Source organism: Theropithecus gelada, chromosome 3, assembly GCF_003255815.1.
Source record: "Theropithecus gelada isolate Dixy chromosome 3, Tgel_1.0, whole genome shotgun sequence".
NCBI classification, from domain to species: domain Eukaryota; kingdom Metazoa; phylum Chordata; class Mammalia; order Primates; family Cercopithecidae; genus Theropithecus; species Theropithecus gelada.
The window spans coordinates 26,429,325-26,447,818 of NC_037670.1; the positions used below are offsets into that span (position 1 = coordinate 26,429,325).

The 18,494-nt window shown below is 45.8% G+C and overlaps 1 protein-coding gene across 2 annotated transcripts in view; it reads right to left on the reverse strand.

Annotated features, from left to right (window-relative positions):
- Positions 1–1,317: 1,317 nt before the first annotated feature.
- Positions 1,318–18,494, reverse strand: part of CHAF1B (chromatin assembly factor 1 subunit B) — a 31,751-nt gene continuing 14,574 nt past the window's right edge. For both annotated transcript variants that reach the window (XM_025379943.1, XM_025379942.1), the window contains 7 exons: positions 15,536–15,629; positions 9,583–9,652; positions 8,959–9,050; positions 6,486–6,627; positions 4,779–5,210; positions 2,757–2,851; positions 1,318–1,873 (listed from right to left, as the gene is read on the reverse strand). In XM_025379943.1, the coding sequence (XP_025235728.1) occupies positions 1,782–1,873; positions 2,757–2,851; positions 4,779–5,210; positions 6,486–6,627; positions 8,959–9,050; positions 9,583–9,652; positions 15,536–15,629 (1,017 nt within the window). In that variant the 3' untranslated portion in view covers positions 1,318–1,781. The remainder of the gene's footprint in view (positions 1,874–2,756; positions 2,852–4,778; positions 5,211–6,485; positions 6,628–8,958; positions 9,051–9,582; positions 9,653–15,535; positions 15,630–18,494) is intronic.

The following is an 18,494-nucleotide window of genomic DNA, read 5'->3' on the forward strand; positions in this document are numbered from 1 at the left end:
TTTCCATCAGATTGAACTGCAGGTACTGAACTCTCTGGCCAGCTTCAGACTGTGAAGATGGCCCTGAGGTTAGTGCCTTCCTATGTCACAGCGACAGCATCGCACATTAGGAAATTCAACTGTGACAACGTCTCTCAAGGGGAGGCAGCAGCACTAGCTTCTAAACGAGGCCTCAACCCTCTCATCCACGCAGCCAGGGGTCTCCTGAGCTAAGACAAGGCTCCAATGTATGTGACTGCCACCTTCGGTCGACAGCATCACTTTGTACATTGAGCCCACAACTCTCATGCTTACTTCTAATAAAGAGAACACATGATCATCCCGGCCTAGAGAAAGCAAAGGCAGACGTAAATTGCTAAGTAAAGATACTTTGTTTGGTCCGGGTACAGTGGCTCATACCTGTAATCCCAGCACTTTGTGAGGCTAAGGTGAGAGGATCGCTTGAGCCCAGGAGTTCGAGACCAGCCTGGTCAACATGACAAAACCCTGTCTCCCCTAAAAATATAATAACTAGGCCAGGTGCAGTAGCTCACACTTGTAATCCCAGCACTTTGGGAGACCAAGGCAGGCAGATCACCGGAGGTCAGGAGTTAAGATACCAGCCTGGCCAACATGGCAAAACCGCATCTCTACTAAAAATACAAAAATTAGCTGGATATGGTGGCAGACGCCTGTAATCCTAGCTACTTGAGAGGCAGAGGCAGGAGAATCGTTTGAACCCAGGAGGCGGAGGTTATAGTGAGCCGAGATCATGCCACTGCATTCCAGCCTGGAAGACAGAGCGAGACTCCATCTCAAAAAATAAAAAAAAAAGAAAAGAAAAAAATATACATATATAATATATGTGTGTGTGTGTACATATATATATATGATATATATATAACATGCGTGTGTGTGTGTGTGAAATTAGCACGGCATGGTGGCACATGCCTGTGGTCCCAGCTACTCGGGAAACTGAGGTGGAAGGATCGCTTGAGCCCAGGAGGTCGAGGCTACAGTGAGCCGAGATAGCACCACTGCAGTCCAGCATGGGCAACAGAGCAAGATTCTGTCTCAAAAAACAAAAAAGATACTTTTTTTGCTTTGAAAAACCAATCTAAAACAGTAACCTATTTAGATACCAAATTGTATATGAAATAAAATCTCAACTCTCTCTTTAGAATAAATAGATCCACAAAAATGCTAAGGAAATATACTACAACATTAACGAGGGTTACTTCTGGTGGGAAGATGATGGGTGATTCCCATCTTTTTCACTTCACTTAGTTACTAATAGAATAAGCACCGTTACCTTTAAAATCAGAAAACAAACACAACTACCTTCCAAAGTTTAATCAATAAACTCCTTAGAAGTGAAATCTAACAATCACTTCAAATACTCTAAAATTCAACAGAGTAAAATCTCAAATTACTTTCTCCTCTTCCTAATTCTTATTTAAAAGGAGTCCCTCCATGAAGTGTGTGCACTTTCACGAGGATGCCAGGGAGGACTCACCAATTTTCACACGGGATAACGGTGAACCGCTCCAGTTTCAGAAACTCATCAAAAAGAGGATTTACAACGTTAAGATGTTCATGTCCCCAAGTTAAAAATGGATACTGAATACAACGGCATCCATATTTCTGGAGAAAAATCAGTACACGTGTCACTTCTGTTACAGAAATCCATTTACAGTGTCTGTCCCACTCCACGGAAGCCCTGGTCTCAGGCACCTCCAGCTTCACCGTCTCCCTGCACACACCGGGGGCCTGGTAAGTGTCAGGCAGAAGCCGAGGTCCCATCAAGGGTCCAGACTCTCCGTGCCTCCTTTGTTTTCATCGAGTCTGGGCCGCTTTAGCTCTGGGGGACTGCCCTGAGCGTCTCCAGGCGTCTCTGCAACATTAACAAACATAAGGTTGGCAAGTAAATGAAGAATTCTGGAAGTCAAGGGCTGACATTTACAGAATACAGAGCCAAGACATGGAACTGAGCTGCCTGGCAAGATCCTATACTGATATAAGAGAAGGGTCTATAGAGTGGTTCTCAACCAGGGCCGATTTTGCCCCTCAAGGGACAGTGGGCAATGCCTAGTGGCATTTTAGAATGTCATGGGCAAGCCGGGCACAGTGGCTCACGCCTGTAATCCCAGCACTTTGGGAGGCTGAGGCGGGTGGATCATTTGAGGTCAGGAGTTGAAGACCAGCCTGGCCAATATGGTGAAACCCTGTCTCTACTAAAAATACAAAAATTACCCGGGTGTGGTGGTGCATGCCTGTAGTCTCAGCTACTCGGGAGGCCAAGGCAGGAGAATTGCTTGAACCCAGGAGGTGGAGGTTGCAGTGAGCCGAAATCGTGTCACTGCATTCCAGCCTGGGCGACAGAGCGAGACTCCATCTCAAAAAAAAAAAAAAAAAAAGAATGTCATGGGCAAGAAGTAGCACCCAGGGATGCTGCTAAATATCCTGTAATACACAGGACAGTCCCCCACAACTAAGAATTACCTGGCCCAAAAGGTCAATAGCCATCAGGTGGAGACACTTGAGCTAAACGATCTCCTACTGAACCCACTCCATGGCTCACCAGGATGCTCTCACTGGCCAGGTGCCTCCCTGCTGAGGGGTCAACACGCAGCCAGTGGGTTTAAACAATGGTTCCAATAAGGTGCATCCTTGCTGTCTCAGAACTGACTTAAAATTAGATGGCATTAATTTCCAAAAGAACAAAAGAAAAGATATTGCACCTTTAATTATATTAAACCAGTAACAATATTACGTACCTGACTGAATTTCTTCTGTAGAAGGGGTGGAAATCACACTGGTTGGTACAGAATTTGGTGGAATGTCTGTCTTTAAGGGTGTTAAGTTTATTCTCCTTCATTTAAAAAAAAAAAAAAAGTAGAGGGGTGCATGGTTCATTAGTATCACAGGAATTATTTATGTATCATACCAACCTTCAAAACTACCAAAGGAAATACTTAGATTTTCAGCTGAACATATGGTTCAAGGCATTAAATAGTAAGATGTGACCACTTGTTTAACAACTGAGGGTTACATTCATGTATTAAGTTAAACCATCACATTTATAATAGTCAACTTAAACCATAACCAGTCATCTAAAAGTTTCAAAACCTGTGTTCTGTTCATTATCCATGGTTTTGTGAACACTCTGCTGGCTGCTGTAAAAGGCAGTCAGATATGGCTTCTACACATGGAAAGTGCCAAAACACAGATAATACTTTTTACAAATCCAGAGTGTTGGGCTGGGCGAGGTGGCTCATGCTTGTAATCCCAGCAGTTTGGGAGGCCGAGGCGGGCAGATCACTTGAGCTCAGGAGTTTTTGACTAGCCTGACCAACATGGCGAAACCCCATCTCTACTAAAAATACAAAAAGTCAGCCAGGCATGGTGGCACATACCTGTAATCCCAGCTACCTGAGAGGCTGAGGTAGGACAATCACTTGAACCCAGAAGGCGGAGGTTGCAGTGAGCAGAGAGCGTGCCATGGCACTCCAGCCTGGGCAACAGAGCGAGACCCTGTCTCACATGAATAAATAAATAAATAAAAACCCAGAGTCTTAATTTTCAACAACTATTCTTGTTTGTAGAAGATTACACCTTCAAGAAGCTTGGTAAATAATTCAGAAGAAATCAAGAGGGGGAAAATAATTTAATACCAAAAATAGTTCAAGGAATACCTTCCGTCACATAAAAACAAATAGAAAAATTGTAAAATACCTTGCTAATCTGCAGAAAGAAATGAGAGATTTTAAGAGGGCAGTAAAACCAGCAACCCACACACATATTATGAACTTGCCAAAGAAGACCTGTGGCCACAGGAGAGGCTGAGAGCACAGGGCGCTCTGTCCAGCTCGCCGTCCCCAGCCCTCCTCCTGACTCAGTTTATGGGCAGGCTGGGAGGCAGAGGGCCTGGTGGAGAAGGAACTACACAGGATCAGAGGAGTAACTGGGTGTCAGCTGCAGGGAAGGATGGAAACGAGAGGCTGTGCTGCCTGACGGCGAAGGATGTGCTAAGCGGCTCTGTATCCAGTAGGAGTGGCAGACACAGGCGTGCGTGCCAGACACAGACGTAAGCAGGGAAGAAATGACTCTGCACCTCCCTGGGGATTATTTATGAGATCAGGACCCCCATTTCTCACGGACCAGGCTGCTGGAGACATCAAACGGAGTCTCAGGAAGACACTCCTGGAATTGCCTACATCCTGGGCAGGACAGCATAAATAAAACACAGGCTCTGCTTCCTGTCCTTGGGGGCTCATAACCAGCAGGGAAACTGAAGCATCAAAGCACCTGCTACAGAATCTGATGTGTGGTGACAAGGGAAAGGCTGAAGGGCCACAGAGCCTGCAAACAGAGAGGCTACATTCACATGGGTCTTTCAGAAGACTCCCGGCGTCACCAAGAGGAAGAGAGGTACAGGGTTTCCCCAGAGAAGGGAAGGACAGAAGCCTCAAAGGGCAGAGTGTGCTCTGGGAAGATGACATTCAGGACTGGGCTAGAGATGAAGGCCACGGACTCAGGAGAGAGAGTGGCCACAGTCCTGGATGACAGGCTGCAGCCAAATCACAAGCCTGGGCTTTATCTGACAGGCAGGAACTGAAGGAACAAACAGGCCTATATGCAAGAAATGACACTCTCGGATTTGAAGTTAAGAATCTCTCTGGCAACCTACTGGCATGAAGTATTCGCCACCTGGAATTTCACCTGCGGCAGGGTGGGAGCGTTCTGTTTGCATTTCACGTTTCATTTTGCAATGACAACTTGTTCCAACAAGGTCTTACCGGGGCGTTGTCTTGCTCCAGGCTTGCAGTGTGTTCAGAGTGACCCTCCGGGATGGGTGGCCTTTTGTGTTTTGACTACTGGGCTGCAGGGTCTTCTCCTCTGAAGGCCCCGGCAAGGGGCTTTTGACAGCAGGAGTGATGGAGGGAGGGTCTCTGATGGCTGTTGGGGCTGGGGCCTGTTTGGCTTGAGGAGGGGTTGTGCCGGGGCTGCTGGGGTCTTGGCTTCTGCTGGCAGGGGCTCCCTCTACCGGTCTGGGTCCTGGCGAAGACCCTCGATGTGTCTGACTCTTGGTTTTCTTTGCTGTATCAGGAGTTCTCATGCTCAAAACTGGCTTCTCTTTCAAAGGAATTCCAAGTTCATCTTTCTCAAATGTCACAAACGAGCAGTAACCGTCCGTGGAAGAAATGGCCAAGAAGGCGCCATCACTGGACCTTCATCCCCAAAATAGGGAAAAGTTACAGACCTTACCAACACTCTCACATCTAGTTAGAAGAGGGAAGTTCAAGCAAAATCACAAGCTTGTCTGAAGGCAAAAACCAGGGAAAAGATACGACTGGAAAAGAGTGTGTGATAGCAACTCACTCATGCAGTTTCATCACGATTTGCTAAGTCACTGCAACCTATCTGTGCTACTAGCAACTTGCACTTGAATAGGCCGGGCACAGTGGCTCACACCTGTAATCCCAGCACTTTGGGAGGCCAAGGCAGGTGGATCATTTGAGGTCAGGAGTTCAAGACCAGCCTGGCCAACCTGGTGAAACCCTGTCTCTACTACAAATACAAAAAAATTAGCCAGGCATGGTGGCAGGCGCCTATAATCTCACCTACTCGGGAGGCTGAGGCAGAAGAATCGCTTGAACCCAGGAAGCAGAGGTGAGCTGAGACTGTGCCACTGCACTCCAGCCTGGGTGACAGACTGAGACTCCATTTCAAAAAAAAAAACTCACACTGAGCCAAGCAAGCCGCGGAGGCTGAATTGGGGACCCAAAGGTGGTGGAAGGGCAGCGGTGAGTGACATTCTCTAGACAGGCCCAGCTCGGGGCACTTCCCTGTCCCGGGCAGCAGGGACATGCAGGGGAGGGCTTCTTCCCAGAGGGCCTCAGGAATCCCCAGATGGCCAGGGAGTCTACAGGGCCTCCGCTCAGTTATCAGAGTCCAGTTAACCCCACAAGGCAATCTGAATGCCATCAAAACCCACCAGTGTGAAAATAAGAAGCAAGTATTATGGCAAACTAGAAATGGCTTTTCCTTTTAATGTTGATTCCTTTAAAAAATAAAATTGGGCCAGGTGCAGTAGCTCATGCCTGTAATCCCAGCACTTTGGGAGGCTGAGGCAGGAGGATCGCTTGAGCCCAGGAGCTTGAGACCAGCCTGGCCGACATGGCGAAACCCCATCTCTACTAAACCACAAGAATTAGCCAGGCGTAGTAGTGCACACCTGTAATCCCAGCTACTTGGGAAGCTGAGGCATGAAAATCACTTGAACCTGGGAGGTGGAGGTTGCAGTGAAACGAGATCACACCACTGCACTCCAGCCTGGGCGACAAGAGTGATACTTGGTCTCAAAAAAGTAAATAAGAAACAAAATTGGTGAATATGTCCCCCAAAGCCATCTTTAGTAACGAAATGCTCCCTAACCCCAGGGTCTCTTCCAGGGTACGGCCATGGGCTCCTTCACTCACTCTCCCTCATTAGCAGCCACTCACCATGAAATGTCACTGAGCGTGTGGTAATGTATATTAGACACGTAACCGAAAGGGAAGGACTGCTGGGTGTCATACAGAAGCACGGAGTCCTCCGAGGCCACAGCAAACACGAGGCGGTAGGGCAGAGTCATCAGCTCTACACCTGGGGGTCGGGGACAGAGACAAAGTAAAACCACAGAAACAAGGCTTCTGACGGGGCGCAATGGCTCACGCCTAGAATCCCAGCACTTTGGGAGGCCGAGCTGGGTGGATCACTTGAGCTCAGGAGTTTGAGACCAGCCTAAGCAACATGGCAAAACCCCGTCTCTATCAAAAATACAAAAATTAGCCAGGCATGCGGGTGTGTGCCTGTAGTCCCAACTACTCAGGAGGCTGAGACAGGAGAATCGCTTGAACCCAGGAGACGGAGGTTGCAGTGAGCTGAGATTGTGCCACTGCACTCCAGCCTTGGCGGCAGAGGAAGACTCTATCTCAAAGAAAAAAAAGAGAATATTTATAGGAATAAAATACATCCAGCATCCACTAAGGTCAAATTCAGTGTCTGGTATCTAATCAAAAAGTACCAGGCAAACAAAGAAACAGGGAGATATGACCCACAAGGAGGAGAAAAAAAATCAAAACCAACCTGTATACAAGGACATTAAAAGAGCTATTATAACTGTATTCTATAGGCTTAAGAAGCAAGAGGAAACTGAGGTGGGTAGATCACCTGAGGTCAGGAGTTCGAAACCAGCCTGGCCAACATGGCAAAACCTTATCTCTACCAAAAATAAAAACATTAGCTGGGTGTGGTGGCACACACCTGTAATCCCAGCTACTCGGGAGGCTGAGGTGGGAGATTCACTTGAACCTGGGAGGTGGAGGCTGCAGTGAGCCGAGATTATACCACTGCACTCCAGCCTGGGCAACAGAGAGAGACTCCTTCTCAAAAAAAAAAAAAAAAAAAAAAAAGAAAGCAGCAAGAGGAAAGATGGAGCGTGGAGAGGCACAAATATATAAGGAAAACCCAAAGTGAACCTCTAGAGATGAGAACCACAACAACAAAAAACACACCAGATGGGACCAAGGGCAGAGCATGCAGCAGAAAGGGTTAGCAAACTCAAAACACAGCTATACAGACTTCCAAAATCAAACACTGGAAGAAGAAAAAAACAAAAAAAGTAAGCAGTATCAAAGGCCAGGAACGAATTTCAAAGGACCTAATATAATACATGTGCAATGGGGAGTATTTGAATAAGAGAAGGGGATGACAGAAATAATATTTGAAGGAAAAATGGCTGAAACTTCCCAAATGTAATAAAAACTATAAACTGATAGGTCTATGAAGTTCAGTGAACCCCAAGCACAAGAAAACATAAAGAAAATGGCTGGGCGTGGTGGCTCACACCTATAATCCCAGTACTTTGGGAGACTGAGGTGGGTGGATCACCTGAGGTCAGGAGTTCGAAACCAGCCTGGCCAACATGGCAAAATCCCGTCTCTACTAAAAATACAAAAATTAGCTGGGTGTGGTGGCGTGTGCGTATAATCCCAGCTACTCTGGAGGACAGGTTGGGAGGCAGAGGTTGCAATGAGCTGAGATTGCACCACTGCACTCCAGCCTGGGCAACAGAGCAAGATTCCATCTCAAAAAAAAAAAAGAAAAGAAAAGAAAAGTGATAATGAGAGACATAGACAAACAAAAGGAGTATGGCTATTCCTTTTAAAGTGCCTTAAGTAAGAAAATAAATCCTGAAAAAAGAAAAAAAAAAAAAAAAACTGACATGTATTTTGATAACCTCAGTCTTTGCTCCAGCTTTTAAGAATAACTAAACCGGCCGGGCGCGGTGGCTCAAGCCTATAATCCCAGCACTTTGGGAGGCCGAGACGGGCGGATCACGAGGTCAGCAGATCGAGACCATCCTGGCTAACCCGGTGAAACCCCGTCTCTACTAAAAAAAAAATACAAAAAAAAAAAAAACTAGCCGGGTGAGGTGGCGGGCGCCTGTAGTCCCAGCTACTCGGGAGGCTGAGGCAGGAGAATGGCGTAAACCCGGGAGGCGGAGCTTGCAGTGAACTGAGATCCGGCCACTGCACTCCAGCCTGGGCAACAGAGCGAGACTCCGTCTCAAAAAAAAAAAAAAAAAAAGAATAACTAAACCAGGCCAGGCATGGGGGCTCACACCTGTAATCCCAGCACTTTGGGAGGCCGAGGCAGGTGGATCACTTGAGTCCAGGAGCTCAAGACCAGCCTTGGTAACATGCTGAAACTCTGTCGCTACCAAAAATACAAAAATTAACCAGTCTCATAACCTGGTCTCAAAATAAATAAATAAATAGATTTAAATGTAAAAATAAAATATTTTAAAAATAACTGAACTGAACCAAACCCGCATACCCACCTTTTCCTGTAAGACAGAATCCGAATCTCCACCCCACTCTGGTGACCCATTTCGGAGAGAAAACATAATGCACCCTGAGGCACTGAGGATACCTGTTTCCACCACTGGCCTCAGTTCAAAGTAGACCGGACAGCAGCGAACAGCAAGAGTGGCTTTTCCAGGACACGGAAGATGAGCGATGGGCCTAATGGATTAATTGCAGTGTTAGGAAAAGGCACTGTGACTCAGCGAAAGCAAAAATAAAAGGTAAACATTTCGGCAGGGCACGGTGGCTCACGCCTATAATCCCAGCACTTTGGGAGGAGGAGGCAGGCAGATCACCTGAGGTCAGGAGTTCGAGACCAGCCTGACCAACATGACAAAACCCCATCTCTACTAAAAAAAAAAATACAGGCCGGGTGCAGTGACTCATGCTTGTATTCCCAGCACTTTGGGAGGCTGAGGCAAGCGAATCACTTGAGGTCAGGAGTTTGAAGCCAGCCTGGCCAACATGGTGAAACTTCATCTCTACTAAAAACAGAAAAATTAGCTGGGGGTGGTGGCGGGCACCTGTAATCCCAGCTACTCGGGAGGCTGAGGCAGGAGAACCACTTGAACCCGGGAGGCAGAGGTTGCAGCAAGCAGAGATCGCACCATTGCACTCCAGCATGTGCAACAAGAGCAAAACTCTGTCTAAAATAAAGGTAAATATTTCAAACATTTCCTTGACTGCATACCTTTTAAGATTCTTCCTGGAGAAAACATAAGTGGTATTCATTACATTTTCACCAGATTCCACACATCCAGCTGGGGAGCAGGGAAGGGAGGGAGAGGAAAGAAAAGTCACTGTTTCAGCAAACTGTTCTGTTCTGTTCACCAACGGAAACTCAAGAGCCTTCAGTTCCGGTTTGCAAAATAGCTCCCCCTGAAGTTATATTCTCTAGACAATGTTGTGACTGAGCACAAAAACAAATATTCCAGCACTGTCTGGTCTCGGCCTTTACTCCAGTTCTACCTACTTGTCATCTCCACCTACCTGTGGGCAGTCCCTGGGGACCCGGTTCTGATCTTGGGCCGGGAGAACATAGTGAGCCTTTGCCACAGGGCACCTTTGAGCCTCCAGGCAATTCCTCGATTGACGCACCGTGACTAGATTCAGCTGCCCAGGCTCCTTTCTCCCTAAGACCCTCATCTCTATTCCCTAGATTCCAGCCTTGGATGCTATCCAAAGGCTGAGACTAGCCTTTCCCCAACTTCCCTATCCAGCCATGAGGCTGCCAGGAGACCTTGCCCTCTGCTGAAACCTCCAGCCTCCTTCAGAACCTGACTTTGCTCTGGGGAACAGTCTCCATCTGAGAGCTCTTCTCCACTCACCCCGTGCTGTACTTAAAACAGTTCAGCCCTGTCAGAGTGACCATCATACACTGCTGCTCTTACACTAACATCTCCCTGTTTTATGTTATTTCTTGATACATATACACACACATAACTTTACATATGACCGTTTCATATCTACCAGGGAGGGCAGTAGACAGTATCAATAGTCTTTTTTTTTTTTTTTTAATTAATACATTCTACATAGCTGCCCTCTTTTCTTTTGAGACAGAGTCTTGCTCTGTCACCCAGGCTGGAGTGCAGTGGCGTGATCTTGGCTCACTGCAACCTCCACCTCCAGGGTTCAAGCAATTCTCCTGCCTCAGCCTCCTGACTAGCTGGGATTACAGGCGCCTGCCACGATGTCCGGCTAATTTTTGTATTTTTAGTAGAGATGGGGTTTCACCATGTTGGCCAGAGGGATCTCAAACTCCTGACCTCAAGTGATCTGCCCTTCTCGGCCTCCCAAAGTTCTGGGATTACAGGCATGAGCCACTGCACCCAGGCCCCTCTTTTCATCCCACTCCATTCTTCCATCCCCAAGAAATCCATTTTAACATTCAACAAACCATTATGTCATCTGTATATTTCCCCCATGCTCACAAAATCATTACAATCAGTTATAACTCAATCACATATATACCTCTATGATTTTTTTTTTTTAGACAGAGTCTAGCTCTGTCGCCCAGGCTAGAGTGCAGTGGCACGATCTCGGCTCACTGCAAGCTCCGCCTCCCAGGTTCACGCCATTCTTCTGCCTCAGCCTCCCGAGTAGCTGGGACTACAGGCGCCTGCCACCACTCCTGGCGAATCTTTTTGTATTTTTAGTAGAGATGGGATTTCACCGTGTTTGCCAGGATGGTCTCGATCTCCTGAACTCATGATCCGCCCACCTTGGCCTCCCAAAGTGCTGGGATTACAAGCGTGAGCCACCGCGCCTGGCGGAGGATTTTTTTTTATTTAGTCCATTTGTTTTACAAAGCAGGGTATTATTGACACTTCTGCTTATTTTGCTAGTTTCAATCCACTACTCATGAAAATTAACTTGCATAGCACTGATGCATTATTTTTTTGTAGCTGCATAATATCTACTGCAAGATTCATTCACCCAGCCTCTGTTAATGAGTATTTATTTGCTTTTGGTTTTTTACCACTATAAACAATGCTTGCAATAAGCATACTTGAACATACACTTTTTTTTTTTTTTTTGGAGACAGAGTCTCACTCTGTTGCCCAGGCTGGAGTGCATTGGCGTGATCTTGGCTCACTGCAACCTCTGCCTCCTGGGTTGGAGCAATTCTCCTGCCTCAGCCTCCTGAGTAGCTGGGACTACAGGTGTGCATCACCACGCCTGGCTAATTTTTGTATTTTTAGTAGAGACAGGGTTTTGCCATGTTGGCCAGGCTGGTCTTGAACTCCAGACCTCAGGTGATCCACCCACCTTGGCCTCCCAGAGTGCTGGGATCACAGGCTTAAGCCACCACGCCCCGCCAGTTTCCAGCCTTAATTGGGTCTTCTCCATTCATAGAATGTCCTTCTATATTTCCTTACAAGAGTTTTCTATTTTTACCTTTTGTGTTTAAGTACTGAATTCACCTGGAATTTATTTTTTATATCTAGGGAAGGGGTCCGATTTTATCTTCTTCCACATATCTGGCTACCCCAGCACTACTCATTCAATAACAGAGTCCTTCCTTTGCAAGATCCATCTCTTGTACAACATGGTGATTATGGTTCATAGCAATGTACTATATTCCTGAAAAATGCTAAGAGAGTAGATATAAAGTGTTCAAACCACAGAAATCCTAATTATGTGAGATCATGCTATGCTAATTAGCTAGATTTAGTCATTCCACAACATATATATACTTCAAAACATGTCATACACAACTACATACAATTTCATCTGTCAATTAAAAAAAAAGAGAGGAGGCTGGGTGTGGTGGCTCATGCCTGTAATCCCAGCACTTTGGGAGGCTGAGGCAGGTGGATCGCCTGAGGTCAGGAGTTCGAGACCACCCTGGCCAACACGGTGAAACCTTGTCTCTACTGAAAATACAAAAATTAGCTGGGCATGGTGGCAGGCGCCTGTAATCCCAGCTACTCGGGAGGCTGAGGCAGAAGAATCGCTTGAACCCGGGAGATGCAGGTTGCAGTGAGCCAAGATCACGCCAATGCACTCAAGCCTGGGCGACAGGGGTGAAACTCTGTCTCAAAAAAAAGAGGAATAGGTCTTTGTCCAATCTCAACACTTCCCAGCCTTCTTAATGACAAATTCTTGTCGTATTTGCCTTCAGTGTCTAATTCTCTTGAGAATTATTTAAGTAACATACAATTAATTACAAACAAATAACAGATTTGTTTTCCACTGGAACAGTACCTGAGATCATATATTAAATTGCCTTATATCCTGAGATCTTCTGGACTCTGTGTTCTGGTCCACTAATCTATTTGTTTGGTCCTCTAGCAACACCATACTGATTGGATAAAAGTAGTGTTATAGTATCTTCTGACATGTGGCGAGGCAAATGCCCTCCCAACCAAGTATCACTGGGTTTTTTTCATACTTCCTTGGCTATTCTTCAGCATTTATTCTACTAAACAAAGCTGAAATTTCATCCAATTAAAAAAAAAAAAAACTTTAATGCAATTCTAATTGGAAACGAAATTGGTATGTTAATTGTTAGAACATGATATATCTTTCCATTTGTTCACAACTTGTTTTATAACCTTCAATAAGACCTTCTAGGCTTCTCCATAAAGGTCCTGCCCCTTCCTTATTAAATTTACTTCTGCCAGGGTGTGGTGGCTCACACCTGTAATCCCAGCTCTTTGGGAGGCTGAGATGGGAAGGCTGCTTGAGCCCAGGAGTTTAAGACCAGCCTGGGCAACACAGCAAGACCCTGTCTCTACAAAAAAATAAGAAAATTAGCCGGGCATGGTGCTACATGCCCATGGTCCCAGCTACTAGGGAGGCTGAGATGGGAGGATTCCCTGAACTCAGGAGATCAGGGCTGCAGTGATGCAGTGGGCCATGATCACACCACCATACTCCAGCCTGGGTGACAGAGTGAGACCCTGTCTCAAAATAAATAAATAAATAAATACATTTACTCCATGTGTTTTGCAGGCTTTGCACTACAATGAATAAAATATTTCTCCTCCTTCCATTTCTAAGTACTCACTGCCAATATAGACGAAAGATCACAGATTTTTATATATTTTACACTATCCAGCCATCTTATCAAATTCTTTTAAAAATTCTAATAGTATTTTTAAAATCTCTTGGATTTTCTAGAAACACAATCGTATTGCAGATTTTTATCTCTTCCGATCTTTGTAATTTCATTTTCCTGTTTTTCCCACACTAACACCACAAAGAATAATAATGTTGATAACAGACATCCACCCTGCTTGATTTTAATTGAAAATATTTTTAGAATGGCCACTAAGTAAAGGATTTGAAACTGGGGCCGGGCATGGTGGCTCACATACCTGTAACCTGTAATCCCAGCACTTTGGGAGGCCAAGGTGGGCAAATCACCTGAGATAAGGAGTTTGGGACCAGTCTGGCCAACATGGCGAAACCCCGTCTCTACTAAAAACACAAAAATCATCTAGTCATGGTGGCAGGCGCCTGTAATCTCAGCTACTCAGGAGGCTGAGGCAGGAGAATCGCTTGAACCCAGGAGGTGGAGGCTACAGTGAGCCAAGATGGTGCCACTGCACTCCAGCTGGGGTGACCAAGCGAGATTCCTTTAAAAAAAAAAAAAAAGGCCAGGCGTGGTGGCTCACGCCTGTAATCCCAGCACTTTGGGAGGCTGAGGCAGGTGGATCATAAGGTCAGCAGTTTGAGACCAGCCTAAGCAACATGGTAAAACCCTGTCTCTACTAAAAACACAAAAAAATTAGTGGGGAGTGGTAGCGCACGCCTGTAATCCCAGCTACTCAGGAGGCTGAAGTAGGAGAATCGCTTGAACCCAGGAGGCGGAGGTTGCAGTGGTGAGCGGAGATCGCACCACTGCACTCCAGCCTGGGCAACAGAGCGAGATTCTGTCTCAAAAAGAAAAATGATTTATTACTGGGTTTAGTGAATAACTTCTAATAAATGTTTAGTAACTAACTTTAGTAAATATAACCTAAACAATTACTTATTCTTGGGCCTGAGACTTCTTGAGCCACAGTGTCGTTCCCACATGTTCTGCAGTGTTCTTTAAAGCCCTACCCACACAGCTGCATGTGTGATTCACACCCTTCTCAGGCACTCCCTGGCTCAGCTGAGATGGGACTCAGTGGCAAAGCTGGCCGGTGCCCTCCCGTTTGGCCCAACCCTGGGCTCTGTTGTCATCTTTGTGCACAGGATGGTCCTGGAGCCATGGCAATGAGCAGACATTCTCCTCTGAGAACACTGTGGCCACAACACTGCCTAGCCTTACTTGCTGGGCTGAGCTCCTTTCCTTCCTAGGGACAATAAACCTATCTTGTCCTTGCTACTTGGCTGACCTTTTGATTTTGACCACTGCTGCTTTACAGGTTTGTCCATGTGTCTAATGCTGTCACAAATGCGCTTCTTTATTGTGGAGAATAAAAACAATAAAGGAGCTTTATTTTTGGCTTTAGCACTATGACTTCCATATACGTGTTAATGAATGGAAAAGCATTCATTGAAAGGTTTACATAGTAAAGTTTATTTTATTTTATTTTATTTTTTTGAGATAAGTCATCACTCTGTTTCCCAGGATGGAGTACAGTGGTGCGACCGCGGCTCATTGCACTGTCCGCCTCCCGGGTTCAAGCGATTCTCCTGCCTCAGTCTCCCAAGTAGCTGGGATTACAGGTATGAGCCACCAAACCCAGTTAATTTTTGTATTTTTAGTAGAGAGGGGGTTTCACCAAGTTGGCCAGGCTGGTCATGAACTCTTGACCTCAAGTGATCCACCCACCTCAGCCTCCCAAAGTGCTGGGATTAGTGGTGTGAACCACTATGCCCGGCCAACAGTTAAATTTATCTAAGAGAAAATGCCTATCATTTTAATCTCATAACTCTCAAACTTTTCTGCACGTTAGAATCACTTGGAAATCTTCTTAAAATTCCAAAAGCCACGCCACCCAGACCAATTACACTATAATCTCTGGCGGTGGGACATAGGAGCCAGCGTTTGTTTTTTTAAGCTCTTCTGGAGGTTCCAATGGGCAGGTAAGTCGGGGACCCTCATTCTAACCAGCATTCACTGAACTGATAAGCAGCAGCGTAAAACAGGAGCTGACATCCCCGCTCGGCCCTCATTCCCTTAAGTCCAAAACTACGAAACACACCTGGCGTGAGGAGCAAAGATCCATCGGGAGTGAAACTCAGTCTACGGAAGAAAGACTTCATGCTGTCGTCGTGGAACATCCGGTAGCTTCTTGCCTGTCACACACAACATTTATTTTTATTATTTTTTTTTAATTATTTTGTTTGTTTCTTTCTTTTCTACACACAAAGTTTAAACATTTTTCCAAATCTTTACACTCACAATAAAGGCTTCCCAACTGCTGTATGTGCCTATGGTTTTCTTTACATAGTGTCATTTATTGTTGACATAATCATAAATGAAACTGAAACATTATAAATCAGATAATTGTACAATACCGCAAGGGTAAACGTTCATGAAAACTGACCACACGTTTTTGTTAGGTAAAGCTATATGTATATATGTGTGTTTTATGTGTTCTAAAATTATTTTTAAAAACTCTTAAGAACACAAACCACAGGGTCAACAGTGGCATGTCTGGGGCTTGAGACTGGGAGATACTGGGAAGATGACCAGGAGACCTCTGCTTTCTATCTGTGCGGATTCATTTAGAATTTCCAACTGAACGCACTCTTTAGAGACAGTCTCATTCTGTCACCCAGGCTCAAATGCAGTGGCGCAATCATAGGTCAATGCAACCTAGAACTTCTGGGCTCAAAGCAATCCTCCCTTCTCAGCCTCCTGAGTAGCTAGGACTATAGGCACATGTCACCACATCCAGCTATTAATAAATGCACCCTTTAAAAAAAGAAAATTGTGGATTATTAAACTGGTAACCATTAATCTTTTAAAACAACATTTCTTGAACACCTGTGTGGGACAGTTTTTACTACTATTTATTGACATTTTATAAACATCAAGCATTTGCCAGACATGGTGGCTCACACCTATAATCCCAGCACTTTGGGAGGCCAAGGCAGGCGGATCACTTGAGTCCAGGAGTTCGAGACCAGCCTGGCCTACATAGCAAAACCCCATCTCTACTAAAATACAAAAATTACCCAAGTGTGGTGGCGCACACCTGTAATCCCAGCTACTCGGGAGGCTGAAGCAGGAGAACCGCTTGAACCCAGGAATTGAAGGTTGCAGTGAGCCAAGATCGTGTCACTGCAGTCCAGCCTGGGTGACAGAGCCAGACACTGTCTCAACAAACAAGCATTTAATTCTTAAGACTACAAGGAAGCAGGCATTACTATTCATATATATTGAATTTATATATTCAAATATATGTAATATATATTTATTTATATGTAATATAAAATATGTAAATATATGTAATATATAAATACAAAAATATAAAAAATCATATAAAATATATAAAATATATAATATATATTATATAATATACAGAAATATATATTTTATATATATATATTTTTTGAGACAGAGCTTCACTCTTGTTGCCCAGGCTGGAGTGCAATGGCGTAATCTCGGCTCACTGCAAACTCCACCTCCCAGGTTCAGGTGATTCTCCTGTCTTAGCCTCCAGAGTAGCTGGGACTACAGGCATGCGCCACTATGCCCAGCTAATTTCTGTATTTTTAGTAGAGACAGGGTTTCACCATGTCAGCCAGGCTAGTCTCGAACTCCTGACCTCAGGTGATCTGCCCATCTCTGCCTCCCAAAGTGCTGAGATTACAGGCGTGAGCCACCACACCTGGCCAGCATTACTATTCTTACTTCACAGGTGTGACCTCTCAGTGCCTGTCAGCACCCAGCCCACACTGCCTTACCCTGGTTCCTTGGGTGCATTTGCACCTTGTCCCCGTGTGGAGCCAATAACCAGCTTGCTCGCCTGCACCTCGCTGCCTGCCTCAGTAGCCTTGATTCCTTTAGAAATAGGGTCTTATTTTCATTTGCCAATTCTTTCAAAGTCAAAATCCTTCCTATTCCTAAATACCAGTGTTTTGGCTGGGTCTCTGCTGTCTGCTAGCAAAGCTCTCTACCTACCTGCCAAGAGAGTAAACTGCCTGCTGCCAGACAGATCCAACGCTCGACCTGCCTGTCTTCTGTTGCCTCATGTAGGGATCTTCCCAGACCAGTAGTGACCAGCCCTTGCTACACCTGAGAATCACGGAGGCCCTGCTTAGCTCCAGCCAAGTGAATCACGCCACTGAGGCTGGGGCCATGGCATCCATATTTTTATTTTTATTTTATTTTTATTTATTTATTTATTTAGAGACTGAGTTTCGCTCTTGTCACCCAGGCTGGAGTGCAATGGCGCGATCTCAGCTCACTGCAACCTCTACCTCCCAGGTTCAAGCAATTATCCTGCCTCAGCCTCCTGGGTAGCTGGGATTACAGGCATGTGCCCGGCTAATTTTATATTTTTTGTAGAGATGGGGTTTCACCATGTTGGCCAGGTTGGTCCCAAACTCCTGACCTCAGGTGATCTGCCCGCCTCAGCCTCCCAAAGTGCTAGGATTATAGGCGTGAGCCATCATGCCCAGCCTTATTTCATTTTATTTTTGAAATAGAGTCTCGCTCTGTCACCCAGGCCAGAGTGCAGTGGCATGATCTCGGCTCACTGCTGAGACCTCCACCTCCCAGGTTCAAGTGATTCTCATGCCTCGGCCTCCCTAGTAGCTGGGATTACAGGCCTGCACTACCATACCTGGCTAATTTTTGTAATTCATTGAGATGGGGTTTGGCCATGTTGGCCAGGTTGGTCTCAAACTCCTAACCTCAAGTGATCCACCCGCCTCAGTCTCCCAAAGTGCTGGGATTCCAGTCATGAGCCACCGCACCCGGCCAGCAACCATATTTGTAATTCTTCCCAAGTGATTCCACGGTGCAGCCAGGGTGAAAAACCACTGTCCTATCCTCCATCAGTGGCTCTCCCCTGGGCTCCAGATGTCTCCATTTCCATACAGACTAGCCCACCACAGTAACTGAGCCTTGACTGTCCAAAAGGAAACCTTATTGTAGTTCAGGAATCGGCTCCTTGAGGCCAGTGATTTGGCCGCAAGGGTATGGGAGGA